The sequence below is a fragment of the Seriola aureovittata genome, chromosome 7 (genome assembly GCF_021018895.1).
Source record: "Seriola aureovittata isolate HTS-2021-v1 ecotype China chromosome 7, ASM2101889v1, whole genome shotgun sequence".
Taxonomy (NCBI): Eukaryota; Metazoa; Chordata; class Actinopteri; order Carangiformes; family Carangidae; genus Seriola; species Seriola aureovittata.
Window position 1 is genome coordinate 11378389 of NC_079370.1, and position 21557 is coordinate 11399945.

Sequence of the window (21557 nt, forward strand, 5' to 3'; positions counted from 1 at the left end):
TCCGGACCAATGGTAGTATCGCATCTATTGTAGCAAACAGCCAATCGCCGTCGCTGTTCTTAGGAGGCGGCATCGGGCGGAGAACTGCTGTTAGTTTGTGCTGTGTTTATTGTTAAGGTTGTGTGGATTAGCACTGCGGTACCCACTTCATTTTCATAATATCAACAATATAGCTTTAAGATGAGTTAAAGATGCGCGGTGAGTACTGCTTCAGTCTGCGTTCATGCACGTCCGTATCGAACAATTTAACGAGGCTATTCCGCATTGACGAGGGCTAGATTAGCTTTAAATGCAGGCCAGTAACTGTTTTTGTTTATACTGTTAAAACTGATATTTGTGGTTGTTGCTTCTTGGCTTGCACATCTGACCGGATACACCATAACACACTTATAAAGCACCTTAATGTGTAACTTAGCTGTAGCCTCTGTGTGTGTATTTCCAGTAGGCACCGCACTGCGGGGACTGACAGAAAGGGACTGACGGCCAGAGGAAGGACAGGAGGCAGGGGGGACTAGCTTCATAGACAGGAGAGTGTGTGTGTGGGGGGAGGCAGGGGGAGGAATTTAAAGGGGACATTCTTAGCAGGAGTTACCATGTTATAATGCTGTATTTATTTCCATTTCACTTTATGTCAGAGCTGTCCTGAGCTGTCTACTTGGAATGACAGCTGGTGTTTCCAGTGGCTGACAGGGAAGGAATTTACCAAACACAGAGAAGAAAACATGAATGAAGGAAAAGTGAAAGAAAAAACCATGATACTGCACTAGAACTGATCCACACCTGTTTCTTAGGAATACCCTCATCTGCCACCAGCTTGCCCTGGTAATGGCTAATTCAGTGGCCTTGGTGGTCCAAGCTGAACTCTTACCACCTCAGTCCACTGCCTCGCTCTCTCCGTTCCCATCTCTGCTGGGCTCAAGAGAGGATGGGGAGGACGACAGGGAGAGAGGGGAGCTGGTGGAGGGAGACAAGGGGGTAGTAGAAGGTGGAGAGGAAGTGGTTCTGGACATGGTGACGTCGTCTGTGTCAGGCCCAGCCCAGCAGCCCAAGCAGACGGACCATCCCTTTCAGTGTCTGGACTGTGGCAAGAGCTTCAGGTGGTCGTCCAGGTTGACTCACCACCAGCGGAGCCACAACAATGAGAGACCCTACCGTTGCAACCTCTGCCCCAAGGCCTTCAAGGGCTCCTCTGCTCTGCTGTACCACCAACGGTATACCTTAACAAAACAGTAACGCACTATTAGAGTATTTTTGTCTGATCTGATCATGTTAATAGACATCTGAAATGTAGCAATGAGTACCAGTGGTGCTTACAGTCAGAGCGTTTTAACACACATTAACATGTACATACAGTCTGTGCCACAGGCCAATTAGGTCAGTGAATAAATATTTAGAAGGGTGATCATAAACTGTTAATAGTGTATTAGAGCGATGCTGCAGTTTGTAGTCTGGCAGTGCAATATTTGACAAAACAAGGTGATTGCACATAAATAGAATAATGACTTGTCCATTTCCAAACACAGCACATCAGCATTTCTATTGGCCTATCAGGCAATTTTGAAGATCAGATTTGAACAAGGTGCTGTGTGAGTCCACCAGAGCCGGCTTGGAGATTTCAGAGAACATTATACTTTCAAAAGAAAATCTGAACCAAAGACTGGATCCACCTCTTCCTTACTCATTCTGTGTTCAGTCCAAATTCATGATAAGAGGAAACCTAAAGTAGCAGATTACTATTCGAAATCCATGATTCATGCCTTTTAATTAATGCAGGTACTTGACTGCCAGTGTATAAAAGAGAAAGTATTGCCATGTATTTCTATACTAATTACGTGTCACAGCTTTAATGACTCTACATTATTAATTGTGCTGTCCTCCTAAATAGTTGTGTTTTTTTGTAGGTCTCACTCAGGGGAGAAGCCTTACAAATGTCAGGACTGTGGCAAAGCCTTCAAGCGCTCCTCTCTGCTCCAGGTGAGATCAGATTTAGAAACAAGGAGAAGTCATGCTGAGTTATGAGACAGGTTTTACATCTCTGTCTGTCTATCTCCAGGTCCATCAGAGTGTTCACACTGGAGTGCGAACCTTCTTGTGCCCCTATTGCCCCCTGACCTTTAAATGGAGTTCTCACTACCAGTATCACCTGCGCCAGCACACTGGAGAATGCCCATACCCCTGTGACACTTGCCCCAAGGCCTTCAAGAACTCAAGCAGTCTGCGGCGACACAAGAATGTCCATCTTGGTCTCAAGCCTTACACCTGCTCGGTTTGTAATAAGTCCTTCACTCAGTCCACCAACCTTAGGCAGCACATGAGGATACATACAGGCGAGAGGCCATACATCTGTGGTGAGTGTGGACGCAGCTTCACACATTCATCAAACCTGGCTCTGCACAAGAACTCTCACTCCAACCTCAACACAGGAGGGAAGGAGGGGAAGAGGGGAGAGGACGGAAGGAAGGGGAATGAGGTAGTGGAGGTGGTGGTAGGGGCAGAGGAAGTGACATCATCCATGTTGACGGACATGGTGGGGTTTGTGAGCCAGGAAGGAACTGATGGAGTGGGGGTGGGGATGGAAGAAGTGTTCCTGTCAACCACCTCATCTGGCCAGAATCCGAGCCTTCTCCCCCAGCTCACTCTCACCCCGTCCGGGGAGGATGTGTGTGCATCTAGGGCTATCGGGACAGAGGTTCACCTGAGCACTGACACTGGGGCCAGTGTGCTGCTTTACAGCTGTGGCAGCTGCAGCCATACCTTTGGCACGCAAACAGAGCTGGAGGAGCACCAGGCCATCCACATGGCTCCAGAGGGGCACGGGGCCAGTGGGGAGGCGGGGCCTGGGGCAGGGATGGAGGTTGGGGATGGGCTCGTTGGAGCTGGACACCTGCTGGCTGACTTTGAGGAGGTGGTGGAGACCACCACAGTGGCTGAAAATGGACACACGACAGAGGTTCTCCTTGGACTGACGGAGGGAGCAGATAGCAACAATGCAGTAAGTGATGGGATCAAACGGATAAACGCAAGAAGAGAAAAATAAAACCCTTCCACATTTGTGATGTGGGATGGAAAAGAATAACAGTAGACACATCAGTCTATGTAATATAAATGTAATTAATCTAGGAAAAATCCCACGCTATGAAGTTAACGAGTTCAAATTGAAGTTATGTTTTTTTGATATGTATTACTTCCTTTGGTTTGTCCTCAGAATGTGGGCACCACCCAGGCCCAGTTTGACCTGCTGCAGAGCTTCACCGAGGTGACTCAGAGCTCTGAGACCGTTCAGCCAGAGGCCAGAACCACATGGGCAGGGCTGTCATGTGGCTACTGCAATAAGACCTTCAAGACCAGTGGAGGCCTCAATAGACACATGTCACTGGTGAGAATGCCTGTTGTAATTGCTCTACTACTTACACTCTTATACAGATTATCCATCTTAAAATAACCTTTATCTCCTGTGCCCCCCTTTTGTTTGTCCAGATGCACTCTCTTTCATCACAGTCCCGCTCCCAGTTCAGCTGCTCCGCCTGCGACCGCTCCTTTCCCCTTCTCTCCTCACTCCTCACCCACCAGCACTCCCACACCCCTGAGCAGCGTCTCCTGGCTGAGGCAGAGGCTGAGATAGTGTGCCCTCCGTCCCTCTCTCTGTCGCTCCCCTTGCCCTCCTCTCCCAGCCAGGCTGACAAGCAGCAGGAAGGCCAGAGGGAGATCCATGTCAACATCATTACCGTCGGAGAGGAGCAAGAGGAGCAGCCAGCCAAACCGACCAAAGCCCTCAAAAAGACAGGAGCCAGCAAGAGCACTCCTGCTGGAGGTAAAGGCATTTTCATATCAGAACAGGTGCAAAACTTTCATATTTTAATATTTGACCATACACATGGAAATTTGGAAACCAAGGCAGTAGGCTCATGTGTTATGGTATTTACTTTCCACCTGCACTGGCAGGTCTGTGATTGCAAAGCTAGCCATGCTGCATTCAGATTCAAAGTGGGTCTCATAAGACATGAACAGCAAGCAGGGAACTTGATCTTTCTTTGTCCTCAAGATGAGTTAAGTTGTTGCTTTTCACTGTGATAATTACAGTGGTTGCTAGAAAACCCACATTTTATTCCGTCTTTACGGTATTAAAATGGAAATTTTAATTAAAAATGTTTACACAAATGTGACACTGTTTCACACACTGTCATGCAGAGAGGCCATACCGCTGCTCCGAGTGTGGAAAAGCCTTCAAAGGTTCATCGGGGCTAAAGTACCACATGAGGGATCACACTGGGGAAAGGCCCTACCGCTGCACTGAGTGTGGAAAGAGTTTTAAAAGGTCGTCGTTGCTTTCAATCCATCAGAGGGTAAGGCTCACTCTCCTGCTGCAAGTTTCCGAGATCCATGATTTGGGAGCTGAATTTCATGATTTATTTCATTGTGGAACTCCACATTCCTCAAATTTACAGGGGTTGTGGCTCTCCAGTATAGTACACACCCCTGCAGATGAATGCAGTCTACAACAGACAAATCCAAACGGCAATAAAAACTCCTTCCTCTGCAATAACACACTGCAGTTACAGCACTCTTGTGGTTACGTAGTTATTATCACACAATGCTTGAGCTGTAACAGTCCTTTCTTTAGCATTCTTCGTGTATTCTTCATGTAACTTCATGAGTTATTCGGTTTCAAAGCATTCTTTATGGATTGTACTCATTACAACACACACCCAAAATCATTTGTATTAACAACAGTCACAGCAACCACACCACAAAGTGCAGCCGAGATGTCTAGGTTATGTGCTGTAAGTATAGTTGATAGTGTAATTATAACTTAGTATATAATAAAATAAATATATATATATATATATATATATATATATATATATATATATATTGGCTACTGCTTTTGCTACAAACTTGAAACATAATGCCAAAAAATAATAAGTAATCAAGTTCTTTTTTTTCTTTTCTTTTACTATTACACTTTACCCAGGTACACACAGGTGTACGGGCGTTCCAGTGCCCCCACTGCCCTCTCACTTTCAAATGGAGCTCTCACTACCAGTACCATTTGCGGCAGCACACAGGTGAGAGGCCATATGTGTGTAAGGAGTGTGGCAAGTCCTTCAAAAACACCAGCTGTCTGCGTCGACACAGTCAGATGCACTCTGGGCTGCGGCCTCATACCTGCTCCATCTGCTCCAAGTCTTTCTCCCAGACATCAAACCTTAAACAGGTCAGTGCAGCCTGTAAAGATTCAGCTGTGAACTCGCATAAATTCTGAGCCTTTTGGATTGAATCATTTTCTATCTTATTAACAGTTTTCTCCATTTCTCTTCCCTCTTCTCTTGTTGTTTTTTTTCCTCTGAGAGCAGCATGAACGCACCCATTCTGGTGAGAGACCCTTTCAGTGCACACACTGCAATAAAAGCTTTACACACTCCTCCAACCTTCAGCTCCACCTTCGTACACACTCCTCACGCAAGGACTTCAAATGCCCGTACTGCTCTAAGGAGTTTGTTATGCACTCCTACTTGCAGAGGCACATCCGTACCCATGGCAGCGGTGTTCCTCTGCCCTGCCCTGGTGGTGGAGGTAAAGACGGTGTGGCTGTGAAAGCCAGTGTTGGAGGAGTAACAACCACCACAACCTTGCTCAACCCCATCACCCTGGAAGCCTCAGGAAACAGTGGCAGCCTGATTGTGTCCCAGCCAGCACTTAATATTCCCCCCAACACCTCCCAGAACTACTTTATGATTCAGACAGCCAGCGGCCTGCAGCTCATTCCTCTGTCATCCCCTACACCTACCCCTCCTCCTCCTCCTCCACCACCTCCGTCCCAGCCCCAAAACTTCTTCCTCCTGCAGTGCCCCTCCAACAACGGCAGCCAGTCCAGCTTGATTCTTGTTCCCACAACAAACAACCCTCCACCAGCTCTGGAGCCACAGACTCTGCCTGTACTCCAGACTATCCAAGCACTCCAGCCCGTCCTAAACCAAACACAGACTCAGATACCCCAGTTTTCAACTCTATCACAGCAACAACAGCAGACCAGGATCATAATCACCAACAACAATAACAATGCAAACACTCCTGTTGCCACACCAACGCATACCCTGTCAGCTAACTCCCTACTGACTAAGCCCATATTAGGGAAAAGCACACGGACAGCACGGGGCAGGCGGGGCCGCAAACCAAAAGCTGTTCTTCAGAAGTCTGCAACAGCTCCTGTCAGTCAGACTGCAGGTGGAGCTTTGTCCGTAACAAATTGTAATGTGACCCTAAGTGTCACACAGACTATTGCTGCAGCTGACACTACCACAGAGTCATCGCCATCATCTGTATCGACTGTTTCCCACCGTTCCTTGTCAACATCTTGCACTACTGTCCCAATATTTTCATCTTCCACCTCTGTAGTCCCCACAGTGGACAGCTCAGGACCCACATCAACTGTTACCATGGTTACACCAGCCACCACAGTAGCCACAGCTTCAGTTTCAAGTCCTATCCCTGCTAATCCGGGCAGGAAAACTCAGAACACTGTTGAACAAATGAGAACAGGGGACACCATGACAGGGAAACAGTTTGTGTTGTGTTTTGATAATGAAGAACAGACAAAGGAGGGGATGAATATTGAGGAGGGTGGGGAGTCATATGTGTTACAGTTTGAAGGGGATGCATCAGCAGAGGCGGTTGATGGGGGAATGGGTGGGGAGGGAAAGTCACTTGTACTTCAGTTCAAGACAGATGGGCAAGGTGAAGGAGAAAAAGGGGGGGATAAGGGAGGGATGATGTCACTTCTGCACAACTGGGGTGGAGAGAAGGGTGAGAGACATGCAGGAGAGGAGAGCAGCCAGGGGGAATCTTACGTCCTCCATTTCCATACGGAGGCACAGGACAGCAGTCCATCCAGTGCCACCTTCAGCCAAGGGCAAGACAACAGCCTGCAGCTTTCCTGCACCTCAACCCAAGGTTTGGTGCCCCTTGATGGGCAGGAGGTGGTGTTTGAGCTGGGGGGTGAGACCAAAATGGAGCAGGAAACTGAGGAGGGTATGCAGATGATCGCCCTGATAGAAGGTGAAGGGGGAATGATGGGAGAAGAAGGGACAGGTTGCAATGCTGCAAGTGGTAGGGTTACTGAGGGTGGGGGAAGTATATTTCAGCTAGAAAGCGGAGAGGAAATTGTCATAATTGAGGTTAGCACCAGTAGCTTGAGGGAAGGGAGAATGGAGAGAGGAGGAGAAGGGGAGATCTCACAAAATAGTGAGGTAAAATATGAGAGTACAACTGCAGAGGCGAATGAAAAGTCTGTAAAGGAACACAACTCTGCAGCCAATACAGAGGTACAGACACCCACTGAGGACACAATAAGAAATGGACCTATATCTAACTCTAAAGACATGCAGTTCTCTAACTAAAACCAGTGTGCATGTTAGAGGGAAAAAAGTGTGTGTGAATGAATGCCTCACAGTTTGTGAGCTAAGTGTGTTTGCACTTAAGTCAGTTTGAGTTCTCCTGGAACTGAAAAGGAACATGCAGTTAGATGAGTACTGTGTTGTAATGCCATGGTGCCACATACTAGAAATGTTATACATTCAAATAGGCTGTACATGGACCTCAGAATATTCCTAAATATATTAGTTTAAATGATACTGTCATTGGCAGTTTGTTTATTAAGTAAATAAGTTTGTGAATAAATGTTGTAAATGGCCTACTTTCTTCACAATGGTAATAATAAATTGTAGTAATTATTAATAAATCTGTTTTGGTTCACTTGTTATCAATTTTTCGTGTGTTTTTATTTTATTTTAGTCTCAGTTAAATTTTTTTTCCCCCGTTTAAAAAATTTAAGCATAGCAAGCTCGCCGCAGTTGGAGCCCCGTGTTCGTTTGTTAAATTGGTTTTGTCATTCACGTAGAGTTTACGCAGCGCGGATTGTACGTACGCACATGGCGTAGGTCGTAGCATTGAAAACCTGTAAGAGGACGCAAAGCAGAGTACGTCTGTACTCAGAATTCCTTCTTTTTTTAAAGCAAGAAACGACTTTGTGGTCATTCAGTGAAAGTGCCAAAGCGGCACGACAACAAACAGAGACACACACCGCGTGTATTTCCCATCTCTCCGCTGAATTTGAGCGGCGTTGTGCAGAAGGTAAGCGGGACCGTGTTTTAGAGCAGAAGCAAGGGGTCTGCGTGTGTCAGGAGACCGCAGCCCCAAGTAGTAACCATATAAGGCTTCAACAAGGTCTTTTCGCTTTCGACTTTACCCTTGATGATCACGGTTTAACGTGAAGATGACAGCTAGAATGGTGTGTATGGTACAGCAGGGTGCATGCATGCTACAAATCCTCCATAATCCCCATCTGTCTTTGTTGTTTGGAGCTAGCGTGGGCGTGATGTTTCATTGCAACTACTGGATCGCTGATTGCGAAGTCTAGTGGATTGCATAATATGAATGTTGGGAGATGCATTGATCCATTTCAACTACAACACGCGTGTCATATAACACAAGAAGTCGAACAGTATCACTGATCTGCGTGATTTGGTATCAAACAGCCCAAAGCTACTTTTCACTGTCCCCTGTCTTGACAATATAGAAACATCCTCCTGTCCATGTGCCCTTCTTTAAATGTGTTTTTCTAGGTTCCCTGTGCACACAGTGTGGATGTTGGAGTTTGCAACATACTGTGTGTTGAAACAGTAGGCCTGCTGTTTGAGCATAAAGCCTAAACATGGTGAGGCTGGAGCTGGATCAAGTGGTGATGAGGAGGATGAAAGAGGAGGACATAGAGATGATCAAAGCCCTCATCAAGGTTTGTACGACATACTCAGATAAAGTTTTGGACAGGCTTCTTTCATCTGGGTTAATGTGGAACTGTACTCCTGTCCTTCTGAGACTTGTGCTTGATTTTATTTTTAACTTGCATCGATTTCATTCCAGGAGGGCTGCGAGGGCACAGAAAACCGTCTCATCCTCCACATCCTCACTCGTCCGCTCTGCCTCTTCATCTTGGCTGTTTTCTCCTCAATCCTGCGCTGCCTTGTCCACTCCTTTATCCTTGCCCTCGCCATTCCTGTCTTCCTGCTAATAATCTTTCTCAAGATCACCATGCCGCGGTCCACGGGGGTTCTAGGCAGCAGCCGCCCCTACTGGGACTATGTGGGCAGCAGCTACCGGGGGACACAGGCTGAGACCCTGCAGAATCCCTATTGTAGGATTAGTGGCAAGACACCACTGACAAAAAAGGTGAGTCTGCTGGTTTGCTGGAAATTCTTCATTTTTTTTGCAATTTTAGTGACCAAATATTGCAGTGATATAATCTTAATTTCTTTTCTTCAGCCAAGATGCAGAATCGGGTCCAAAGACAAGGACAAGGAGATGTCAACAGAGAAGATCACCCCAGAGAGGGAACAGGCAGCGGGACAGGTATGGGTGGCAGACTGCGAGGGGGAGATCGTGGGCTGCATCTTCCGGGAGAGCGAGACGCGAGCGGGCATCAGGAGGATCTGCAGGGTGGTGACAGGCTGCTGGTACCGCAGGGAGGGCCTGGCCCGGCTGCTTGTCCAGAGTGTGGAGCAAAGAGAGAGGGAGACTGGGGCACACAGAGTGTATGCACATGTCCCCTACCCCTCCAAGGTGGGGGAGGTCTTCTTCAAGAAACTGGGCTATCAGCAGCTGGGGGAGGGGACTGATGAAGAAGAAGATGATGAAGAGATAAAGCTGGAGACTCCAGAGAGAGGCTTTCTGGGACACCCCCTCACCAAGGTGTTTTACAAAGACCTGTGATTGAGTGATGAATGACTCATGGAGTGAAAAATAAAGTGGCAGTGAGCCCAGGATTGGCTAAAGTTAAAGAAGAGATAACATAAGTGCACAATGTGGATCTCTGCAGAGGGTGACAGTGTCTTTGCTGCAACACATTTGATTTCTTGTTAAGTTAATAATTTATTGAATATTTGTGTTATTTATGCCAATATTTATTTACTGTATGTTGCTGTTCTACTTGCTGTGAGTTTGGTTATAAGTATACTTTTACCTTTTTTATTATTCAAAGCACCATCTCTTCTTTTTCCCAAAGCAAATGGTTGTTTATTATTTAAAAATTCAAAAATTATATCATGATGGCCTGCTGTTCTCTATCATTTGTAATGAAGTAAAAATATTTATGTTAAATGTCTGCAGAGAAAATGGGTTTTTTTTGTTTGTTTTTTTAACTCAACACAGTAATTGGTGTGTGGATGTGTGTGATTGCACGCATTTCTGTGTGTGTGTGTGTGTGTGTGTGTGTGTGTGTGTGTGTGAAGCCATACAGATGTGTAGGAGGACATACAGTTGCTGTATAGGAAGTGCATGTGGTTTATATGAATCTGCTTTTATCTGCTTGTGCTCCCTGGCTGCGACTGATCACCCTCATTTACAGTATGTGGGTCCATGAGTCTGCAAAAACAGTGCACTCTCCCTTTTCTTCAGCATGCACGCTCTCTTTGTTTTTGGTTTCCTTTGTTATATTTTACAACTTGGCAGGAACACCACCGACTGAGAAATCCAAATTCTGCATTCATTCATGTTGATAACGGTGGTATGTGTCACTCATTAACTCAATACTTTAGTGCTGAAACTGTTAGTTGAATAATTGGCTGATAGAAAATTAATTAAATAGTGACAGTATCATCATTTTTAATCATTTATATAATTTGTCTAAAAAAAAATGAAACATTTTTTGGTAACAACCTTTTAAGGATTTGCACACTTTTTTATATCATTGTAAAGTTGATGCTACTTGTCACGCAAAATATAAAGCATCACTTTGGGCCGTGGTAACTTCAATAGATATTAGATTAACTGAAAAATAACAAATGTAGATCATCTTGAAATGACAGTAACTGTTGCAGCCCTAACATATTGCAAAGTCACCTACTTGAATCCACTTTGATATTAGTGTTTCAAAACTCATTTGCATTGCATATTTTAGCACAGCACATTAAATATATGCAGAGGTTATTCTGACTCAAGAATGTGCATGTGGTTTGCAGGTGAATGGCAGTTTATGTATCTAAGAGGGGAAATGCACACAGCCCCTCTCTGAGGCTAACCTTAATATGGTTAGCAGCCCTTACGTTTGCATTGCGAATCTACCCTAGTGCTAACCGCAAACGATGTCAGTATAGCATCAACATGCCACAGATAAACACCACAGGATGTTTGTACAATGTTAATGTGTGAGGGAAGGAAGCATATCTCACCTGATGTGAAGACAGATATAAGCTTATACTTTTCTGCAAACTCTTGATCATGCAAGCTGTTGTGGAAAATCACTGTCCTTTAATTAACTCTGATGAGAAAGCCGAGCAGTAACCCAACAGTGTTGTTACATGTGCAACTAAGTGTGTGGTCAGGCCAATTCCACCTCGTAAAAGCTGTATTTTTACTTGTGACACTTCTTGGTCATCAGGTTGTTTCTTCATGACTGTCAAAAAGCAGACACCTGTTAGCTGGGCCTCTACCCGCCCGATCTGTAGCTATTATTGTTGTCAGGAAACAGATGTGAGTTCACACACTGGAAAGAAAGTCTGTTTGTGACTGTGGTCGTGTGCGTCTGCACGGTATGGCTCTGTCTAAGTGTGTGTGCGTACGCGCGTGTGCAGGGTGTGGGCGGGTGGGTTTCGGAAAGTATGACTTGGCATTTCCTACACCCGGTTTCTGCCCCTGACTATGGGCTAAATGCACAGCCATGTCTGGCCATACTGAACTGCTCCACCACACACACACACACACAGACAGACAGTGCACAAGAGGGTTGGTAGTGCACGCGAGTGTCCATGTGTGACTGTGAGATGACCTTGGTCAGCTGTGGTCAAACCCAGAGAGCTGGGTGGGAAGTGGTTTCATATAGTTTGGCATTTGATCAGCCTCTTGAAGTCAGGAAAAGACACATGCACACAAGATCAAATGAGCAGAGACATTAGGCTTAGTGCACTGTCAGAGTAATGCAATATGATGTGAGGTTGCTCTGGGCATAAAGACACACATACACATGAATCACTCTAAATTTTGAGGCACCACACAATCACAGGATAAATTAGATGAATTTGTTCCAGATGATGTATAACATATAGACTGTGTTAATGACATGCTCCTACAGATGGTTAACACACACACACACACATGCGCACATACACGTGCAGATGAGCTCCAAAAACAGCCACCCTGGGAAACGGTGAATTCCCCAAACCACAGAGTGCATGAGAGGGTGAGGGGAGTCATGGGAAAGCAGGATGCCTGCATGTAGTACCACTGAGCGAGCAGCCAGAGCTAAAACAGACAGAGCAAAGAAAAGACGAGAGCAAAATAATACACATCCTGATTTGGCAAGGGCGGATGACAGCATCTGATGGTTCAAAGGCTTATGAGTGAGATTTATCCACACACTGTGGTCGGTCAGCTGGCCGGCCAGTCTAGCAGACACGTAGGGTGAAGGAGGTCGATTATAGTTCTGCTCCCAGCCTGACACAGTTTGGGAAAACCCAGATCAGAGGACAAAGTAGGTGTCAGGGCCTCCAAGGTCTGGGAACGCCTATGACTCCACCAAATTTTCGGGCCTGGGGGGGGGGACTAGAGAGGTGGAAAGGGTGAAATGCGAGAGGGGTCAGTGGCAGTCCCTCTGAAAATCAAGGTGAGAAGGTATCTGGAAGTTCTTACTAAATGATGTAGGAAAACAAAAGTGGAGGGACCGGTGACTGTGTGAGTCTTAAGTGTTTGGAAAGTTCCAGCCAGCTGGCAAAGTATACTGACGTCTGTGAAAAACTCCAAAGGTTACAAATCACGTCAAACACTCCTTTCATGTGTGGTCACTCAGATTATTTCGTAAAATCTGTGTTGTGTAATATGTCTTCCCAATAAAATTCCTTGAATGCCCTTACCAAAAGAATGCTTTCACTTTAACCATTCTGTGAGCAAATGTTGTATTTAAAAAAAAAAACCATTATGTCCTTAAAAAACATTGGCAGTAGAGTGATTATTTATAGATTTAATTGTTTTGTAGAAAGACAATACAATCTCTCCATTTCTTTTCTAACACGCCCCCTAAACGTACTTTGAAAAATCTTTTTGTCCAACCAGAAGCGGCCTCTGTTGTACGCAGGATGTTTATGTTTAGACGTATATGCTCTCAGTTCCCTCCCTTTAACCCCCCTATCACAAACACACACACACACACACACACACACACACACATGCACACACATGCACGCACACTTTCACTCTTTCTCATATACCTCCATTTATTACCCATGCCTGCTGAGTGACAAAGCAAAGCGCGTCTTTCAAAATGATTACAAAGCTAGACAGGTGAGCAAAATTGATACATTTAATCATATGTTGTGTATGTCTTTCTGTTTGACACATATTTACACAGCTAGCACATGTATACTATTCATGGAAAAGAAATGTTTTTATATGAATTTATCAAGTTTTTATAAATACTTACCATACTACTATACTTTAATAGTAATATCAGTTATTCTTCAATGAAAATCTGTTTGAGTAATTATGATACTATGCTCCTGAGTATTATTAACTTAAGTCTCAGTATTAATGAGTGTTTAACAACTGTCCTGGTTTCGCTAAAAGTTCTGAAAGTGAGAGTGAGAGAAAGCAGTCAATGTTAGCTGTTGTTTGACTGTCCATCGCTCACATTTGGTTAACCACAAGCTTTACATGCGTTTATTGTGCTAACTTACTGGATTAAAGCTTGAAATAATGTGTGAGTCATCTGAATAGTAATACGTTAGAATGGTAGTTTAATGAGTTCCTTAATAGAATTTGTCTCAGACTTTCCTGGCATAAAATGACACGTCTATGCTGCGTACCACTGAAATGATCTGCCACTAATGATGACGGTATTTTTATGATGCTTGTGATTTTTGTTAAATCTAAATGTTGTTAATGCATCTGGTCTTTAAAAAAATCTTTAAATATTCTTTATGTAAGATATACTATACCCATTGTTCTTCCTGCATCATATGTCACTAACTAATAAAAAGTGCTCCTTTTCTCCCTCAGCGTGCTTTTGCCCCGAAAAAAGTTTATCTTCCATTACAAGAATGTGCGCTGGGCAAGGGGCCGGCATGAGACATACCTCTGCTTTGTAGTAAAGAGACGAGTTGGCCCAGACTCCTTGACCTTTGACTTTGGACACCTCCGCAATCGCAATGGCTGCCATGTAGAGGTAAGAAATGTGGGTGAAAATAGGGGAGCATATAAGGTGGGCCTGTTCAGGCAGAAAATAACAAATGAATAACATAAGAAAGTATAGGATTATTATATCCTTATTATCTTCTCCATTCACCTATTTCTCCATAGATGCTGTTCCTGCGCTACTTGGGAGCCTTGTGCCCTGGTCTGTGGGGGTATGGAGCTGCTGGAGAGAGGAGGCTCAGTTACTCCATCACCTGGTTCTGCTCCTGGTCTCCCTGTGCCAACTGCTCCATCAGACTGGCCCAGTTCCTCAGCCAGATGCCCAACCTTCGCCTCAGGATCTTTGTCTCACGCCTTTATTTCTGTGACATGGAGGACAGCCGAGAGAGAGATGGCCTGAGGATGCTGAAAAAAGCTGGCGTGCAGATCACAGTCATGACTTACAAAGGTGTGGTAGAAAAATAAAGCAAACGTGTATATAACTCTAGAGCCAGAAACGTATGGAAGGTTGAGCCAAACAAATCCCATCTAAAAAGCAGTTGTTTTCCTTATTATGATCACTCTCTAGATGTCAACAACAATGATTACTTTTAACTTTCTCCTCAGACTTCTTTTATTGCTGGCAGACCTTTGTGGCTCGTAAGCAGAGCAACTTCAAAGCCTGGGATGAGCTGCACCAAAACTCTGTTCGTCTTGCCAGAAAACTTCACCGCATCCTCCAGGTAGAAGATTGACCATACCACATATTTTTCTCCAACCAAGATATGTTCAATATCTAATAATGTCATGTCTTCTTTCTTTTTTTCTTTCTCAGCCATTTGAAACAGAGGATTTGAGAGATGCCTTCAAACTTCTTGGACTGTGAACAATACTTGTGACATCCTGTTACCATAAGTCTATTACTATGTCAGAGTAAAGACATGTTGGTCCATCACTACAACTGCTTAACTGAGAATAAAAAAAACTGAGAAAAAATAGCTTTCAAGTTGCAGCAAGGCTTTAACTTTAGGTACTTACAACTTTGCTGCTTTCCAATGTTGCAATATGGTAATGTGAAATAAAATAATGTACAATGAGATATTGTCTTGTGTAACTGATGTTAATGTATGTTATGGACTTGAAGTGATGATAGCTTGCGAGCAGTAAGAACTAGCTAATACAACCTTTTCCAAGATTATTCAAAAACTATTCAGCTAACTGCAAAACAGTAAAGGGGAAAGTTGGGGAACAATGTTAAAAAACCTTTACGACAATTCAACTGACTGATTTTTCTTTCATCCAGACGGTAAAATGAGTCTTTGGGGATTGTTCAAACATCAAGGTTAAATATCTTTTAGAGAAAACACCTCTGTAACCTGAATGTATGCTAACACATGAGAGTCACAAAGTGTGGCCTTCAAATGCTCACTTTTTCAAACTGTACGCCACAGTTTGTAGTGTAAGTTTTATATGTTGTAGTCTCTGATCCCAAGCCAATCCACTTAGGTTATGTTACTAGAGTAATTTTCTTTGAATTGACAGAGGCATTCTCCAAGATAAGTAAGCTGACCTTTATGTGTAAAATAGGTGGAATACCCCTTTAAGGGCATCACTGATGCCAGTGTGTGCGCAAATACACCGTCTATTACGGTCACGTAGCCGTTAACGCCGCACGGACACGCCATTCACCGTCACCACCACCGGCATACACCGACTGAGTAAAAGTCAAGATGGCGACCGAGGGTCAGTCTGAGTACGAGTCGGTCCTCTGTGTCAAACCTGAAGTCAATGTTTACCGAATCCCACCGAGAGCATCCAACCGGGCCATCAGGTGAGGTGGGGCGATAGCTGGGCGGGGGAGGAGGCGAGGGGCAGCGGCCTGATCGCGAGCTTTCTGACCCAGCATCCGCGAGCTGCGCCCGTTTGGAGTCGTTGCCTCGGCGACCTACCTACCGAGCACATCCTCTAGTCACGCAGCCTCACGCAATGGCCTAACCCTAGCTCTAGTTTGTGTACTAGATGTTTTTGCGGTGCATTTGCAAGGTCATGATGGAAAATACGCTACTGACATTTGGGGTTGTACCTGCACTACAGACACTGGGGATTGGCTACATCCCTGTCAGTGTCCGTGTGTTTATATGCTTTCCTCCAATGGCACGTCAGAGGAGAAATAGTGCTTACACTGCTTAAAGTCCAGTCATTTCGTAGGGAATCAAACGTAATTCTGCTCTAGAGATTCATATTTTGCCTGTTTGACCTTTTAGGTAGTAAGTACACTAGGATCGCAGCTGAAAAGAAGTCTTGTTCAAGGACACTTCAGCAGGGCTGATGCTGTTTAATGCTAATGAATATGAACACTCCAATTGAAAGAAAATGTTGCCTGGGCTGTTACCTGCCTTTATGCTTTTAAGTGACCATACAGGAGATTTGTTCTTTAAGAGGCTCACATTGTATTGTTGACTCAATTTTTCATTGGCTGGTCCTTCAGCCTGACCTGCTGCAGCTGCATCCGAGTGGACATTACTCCAACCAAACAGTAGCATAGGCCTGAGTCCCATGAGACACATGATTGGTTAACCAGTGACCATATGTACAGTGAGTAAGGGTGATGTAATATTTCAGCCTAAGGTCTCAGTGAAATGCCTGTGTGATTTTTTTTTTAGTCACGTTTCATTCACATAGAAAATAGCTAACAGTGTGTCTGAGTGTAGGACAAATCATAACAATGACACACACTAACAGACACATGCACACAAAACACAAATTTCCTTTCCTGTCTCATTTTTTCTTGTCTATTCTTGCCCTCTATGTCAACTGCTGTCACCAACTCACGTACATCACACCGTCTCCCTGACTGCCTCCTCGACTGCCTACCTATGTGTGTGTGTTTGTGTGTGTGTGTCTGTTTGTCTGTGTGCGCGTGCGTGCTTGTATGTGTCCCAGGGCTGCCGACTGGAAGTTGGATGCTCCTGACTGGACGGGACGCATGCGTGTGACGGCCCGGGGCAAAGTGGCCTATGTGAAATTGGAAGACAAAATCTCTGGTGAGAGAGAAGCAGACAGGACAGCGCCATTGTTTACTGGCACTGCTGCTGTTATAAATCATTTCACTGTGCAGTCTCCTGTTCGCCATCTCCCTCTCTGTTACTCATCTCTTCCAAGGTGACCCAGCCCACGTCCAAGCATGCAGTTTATTTTGAAGCAAACAGGCTGATAATCTCTGTCTGTTTCCATTGGAGTATTTTAGGGACTTGGTGTGCTTGTTTTCCTCATATTACACATTTGAATACGGAAGGGTGAATCCATTTTGCATAATGTATCCTACATAGAAAAAAACCCCATTGAATTGCCTTTCTTTTGAGATTTGGAATAGCAAATGTAAATCTTTCTTCATGATCCAAATTGCCTCTGGACCATTTTACAAATAGATAATAAACATGTTTCTTTTGCTCTATTCTACAGGAGAATTGTTTGCCCAGGCACCAGTGGATGAGTACCCTGGCATTGCAGTGGAAACAGTCAGTGACTCAAGCCGTTACTTTGTGCTCCGCATCCAGGATGACAACGGTGGGTGAACTGTTTGTTGCTAAGCAATAAATATTTTGTAAATGTGCTCATAATTGAGAGGATAACATGTTTGAATAGGGTGGTCCAGGGCAGGGATACACCAGTATTTATCTGTAAACTAAATCTTGGGAAATTTTTATTGTGGTGTGGAGATTATTGTGAGAAACTGTCAGGTTTATTATGTTTTTGTTTATACTACCACGCAGATCACTTAATAAACTCTTACCCTTGCTTCATTTCTCTCGTAGGCCGCAGTGCATTCATAGGGATAGGATTTGGAGACCGAGGCGATGCCTTTGACTTCAATGTTGCACTTCAGGACCACTTTAAGTATGCAGCTGCTCCATAGTGTGTCATGAATCATAGCTCATTCAGTAGTGAATGGATTTTATCTAGATTTCTGCAATCTTTAATCTTTTCACGTGTCTCTCTGGTTTTCTCCAGATGGGTAAAACAGGAAAATGAATTTACCAAGCAGGCGCAGGCTCCAGACTCCACTCCAAAACTGGACCTAGGCTTCAAAGAGGGACAGACCATTACTCTCAATATTGGGGTGACCTGATTTTCTTAAAATTGAATGGTTCTAAGGTTTGAGGTTAGAGGAACAGCAAAATTGGTGTTGAATGGTGTTTCACTTTGGTGCCAAATCTTTTCAAAAGATTGCGGTACTGTAGAAATGTGTCTATGTCGAACTGTGTTGCTTTTGATGACTGAACCACCAAAGGTATACTCCTGCTTTAACAAATGAAACCACATTAAGTGACAGTTGAGAATGAATTCAAGATTAGGTTCTGACTTTGAATTTAAACCTGTCCGTCTTAATGTGGTGTGTAAGTGCAAACCCACACACACACTCACCCTGTTTTGTTTATCCTGTTTCCACCTTCTCTAGCAATCAAAGAAGAAAGACAGGTCTCGTCCGCAGAGTTCTGGTGGCTTTGGGCTCCTCCCACCTCCTCCTGGGGGCAAGCTAGCCCCACCCCCTTCATCCAGATCTACTAATCATAATACACAACCACCTGCCGGAGGAAGTGACACTGGTAGGTAGTTGTAATATAGATTATTTATAATGTGGAGGTGCATGTTAATATATTTATATAGCTCTGTATAGGTATGTGTACATGTACTGTATGTATCTGGCATCATAGGGGAACCAGTGGATGTGGGCGCAGCTAGGCCTGGGGCAAGGGGTTTATCCTACTAATATAATGTCTAAGAAGCTGAAAACTTATGCAAAGACCTCTCCTAAAAACTCAATGATAAACACAATAAAATAAGATAGAAACAATAATAAAGGAGAGCTTTTGCTCGTTATCAGCTGTATTTTCCTGAAATCACAAGATAATTAATAGACTTTTAGCCATTGCTTTACTTCTGTGTCCAACCTGCAGGTTGTTCTAGATAGGCACAGCTGTTCCTTTTACAGTGGGGCAGGAAATATGACCTGACTGTGGCACCTCAGGAATCTGACAGAATTAAAGTTCATGTAAATAAAAAGTTATTTCATTGGTGAAAGCTTTTATTTCCTTGGCCCCATTGGGGTCTGTTGTAAAGCTGTTTCCAGTAGAGCACTTGTATCCACAGTTTTTACAATGAAGGTGGTGAATGCAATGTTATGCTGACCTATAGGAATACCAGCCAAAACTATGACAGATAGACTCCAGTTGTAAAAGACTTGTTAAATCCCCTTTAAAAAAAATATTGCTCCTATCCTCCCTGGCCCTCTCTAGTCTACTGTAGACGGTTTTACACTGCTAATCACGTTGATTTATCTTCCAAAGTACAAAAGTGTTGTAATTTTTATACGTACCCTTAGTTTTATCTAGCTGTTCATGTGCTGAGGTTTGGAGATGCCTATCTGTGAGATCTCTGCAGCCACCTGAGTACATTTGAGTACAGTATTTGGGTGAATCGACAAACTACAATTTTCAGGCTTCCAAATAGGTGACATTACTTGTAAGTTAAAGATTACATTAAAGAATATTAGATTTTTAGCACTGGAATTTACATTTCTTGAAATCCTGCCTGAAATTGCTGTATTCTTAGACTGATTTTTTTAATTACTTTTTCAGAGGTTCATTCTCTTTCTGTTTTGTTTTATTTTTTAACCACCAGGTTGTTTGCTAGACCTGGACTCCAGTAACTCCAACTCAGTGGCTCCATCCAACCCCACCACCACAGCCACCTCGGACCTGTGGGGAGACTTTGACTCTGTATCCCCAAAGTGAGGAGAGGTTCACTCTGCTTTCTCCCTCTTATCTCTCTGTAAATTTATGCACCACTTTTTGCAACTTTGTTTTCCCCATCAAGGGGTCCCGTATCTCTCCCTGCCAAGCAGGGTAACCCCCTGTACTAGTCTGTTTTTGCTTTAGCTGAGTTTCTCATGGCCTTTGTTCGGATTTTAGCCTGAGATGCACCCACACCTCAAAGCACAGACTCAATTACAAAGATTTAAAGCTATTGGCCATCACCTTTCATTGTCCTTCTTGGGGCTTGTCTTTCCTCTCTCCTTCTGTGTATCAAATCCAGCTCTCTGGTTTCCATTTTCCTTTGCCCCTTTTCTCCTGCTTACGATGTTGTATTTGCTCATTTCTAGTAGAAAAAATAGAAATATGATCAAGGGAGACATAATCAGAATCATCTGATGATGTTGATGAAAACTGATAAAATATAATAATGAATGAATTTTATGTACAGAGAATATTTATTTTAAATGTATATATTGTCAGTAGTTTGTAAGTATTGCCATTGGTGTCGTCACCTGTATGTACTGTAGCTCATTTTTCTTCAAGTCTCCAGCAGTGGGACTGACTATATGCACTGACTGACAGTCTAGTCTGTCTTTGTAGTTAGTAATGCATAGTCTGCATTAAACGCAGGGATTGTTTAATAATAGATTTAGATTATTGCGAAGTTTATCACAAAATGATTTTACTTGAAAGAAACCTGTTAAGCTGTAATTGATTTACAGAGCAGATGTGCTCTCTAGCACTCTCTAGTGGGCTCGTGTGGCTCTACAGCATCATTTTACGAGAGGAGATATCAAATTTAGATGCAGCTGTTGATCACATATTTAACTGGGGATGGGTCCCGGGCATTGTGTATAACTGTATATCAGTACAAATAGACAGGGAAGTAAGAATGCTTGATGCAATACGGTCTTAGCAAAGGAAAGTGAGGCATCAAGTGCTTTTATCTTTGCCTCAAGGGGAAATGGAGATGATTTAGTCCATGTTATGTCATCTCTACTCAGCACAGCTGTTAATGCTGCGACTGGTGAGTCATTTAGGTCATGACCTCTTTCCTCCTCAATGAATAGGTCTGTGTTTTCTGGACATGTCTGGGAGGGGCTTCGTCTCCTTAATTCTTCATGAGAAGGTGAGCAGGTTGTAGACCTCAATCACAGCATGTTGTACTGTAAAGAACAAGTTTTAACTGTGAACTTCAATTCCATGTTAAGCTGTAATGTTATAAATGGTATTCTGATGCAGACAAATGCAATGTGGGACCAAGTTCGTCTGTGTTTGATGCAGTGTGTTGTGGTGATATTGTTATGTACAGAGAGATGGATCATGTTACAGTGATATCACATGCACATGCGTCGTGACAAGTGAGCAGTGACAAGTGGTGTGATGATGGATGTCGATTGGGACACACAGAGAGTGTGTGAGTGTAAAGCCCTAACAATGTTTGTCAGTGTTTGTTTACTGTGCAAATTATATGCATTTTTCCCAAATGTTACTTGTTATTCAAACTGTATATGTGTATTGAAATGTATATGGAATTGAATATGCAAAGAAAAACAAATATATCACTTAATGACCATAACTTTACTT

At 43.8% G+C, this 21557-nt stretch overlaps 4 protein-coding genes across 8 annotated transcripts; all 4 read left to right on the forward strand.

Annotated features, from left to right (window-relative positions):
• The first annotated feature begins 44 nt into the window (after positions 1–44).
• Positions 45–7759, forward strand: znf628 (zinc finger protein 628). 4 transcript variants are annotated; one of them, XM_056380177.1, is made up of 9 exons: positions 45–198; positions 636–1211; positions 1902–1974; positions 2054–2992; positions 3206–3376; positions 3478–3811; positions 4189–4343; positions 4973–5215; positions 5355–7759. In XM_056380177.1, the coding sequence occupies exons 2-9, from the start codon at positions 826–828 to the stop codon at positions 7395–7397; spliced, it is 4344 nt and encodes a 1447-aa protein (XP_056236152.1). In that variant the 5' UTR covers positions 45–198; positions 636–825; the 3' UTR covers positions 7398–7759. The 4 variants fall into 4 exon arrangements, with proteins under 4 accessions (XP_056236152.1, XP_056236153.1, XP_056236155.1 ...); XM_056380178.1 differs by having other exon boundaries at positions 55–198; positions 443–1211; XM_056380180.1 differs by having other exon boundaries at positions 55–198; positions 792–1211.
• A 167-nt stretch (positions 7760–7926) lies between these two features.
• On the forward strand, positions 7927–10156 carry nat14 (N-acetyltransferase 14 (GCN5-related, putative)). Of its 2 annotated transcripts, none has more exons than XM_056380326.1 (4): positions 7927–8130; positions 8622–8791; positions 8920–9225; positions 9319–10156. In XM_056380326.1, the coding sequence occupies exons 2-4, from the start codon at positions 8711–8713 to the stop codon at positions 9763–9765; spliced, it is 834 nt and encodes a 277-aa protein (XP_056236301.1). In that variant the 5' UTR covers positions 7927–8130; positions 8622–8710; the 3' UTR covers positions 9766–10156. The 2 variants fall into 2 exon arrangements, with proteins under 2 accessions (XP_056236301.1, XP_056236302.1); XM_056380327.1 differs by lacking the exon at positions 7927–8130 and adding an exon at positions 8139–8287.
• Positions 10157–13737: 3581 nt separating this feature from the next.
• aicda (activation-induced cytidine deaminase) lies at positions 13738–15171 on the forward strand. The gene is made up of 4 exons (XM_056380510.1): positions 13738–13741; positions 14022–14206; positions 14341–14623; positions 14782–15171. Exons 1-4 carry the CDS (start codon positions 13738–13740, stop codon positions 14907–14909), a joined length of 600 nt encoding a protein of 199 aa, XP_056236485.1. The 3' UTR covers positions 14910–15171.
• A 654-nt stretch (positions 15172–15825) lies between these two features.
• On the forward strand, positions 15826–21549 carry LOC130171971 (adaptin ear-binding coat-associated protein 1-like). The gene is made up of 7 exons (XM_056380340.1): positions 15826–15985; positions 17098–17198; positions 17617–17721; positions 17970–18051; positions 18166–18274; positions 18614–18761; positions 19837–21549. The coding sequence occupies exons 1-7, from the start codon at positions 15885–15887 to the stop codon at positions 19947–19949; spliced, it is 759 nt and encodes a 252-aa protein (XP_056236315.1). The 5' UTR covers positions 15826–15884; the 3' UTR covers positions 19950–21549.
• Positions 21550–21557: the final 8 nt, after the last annotated feature.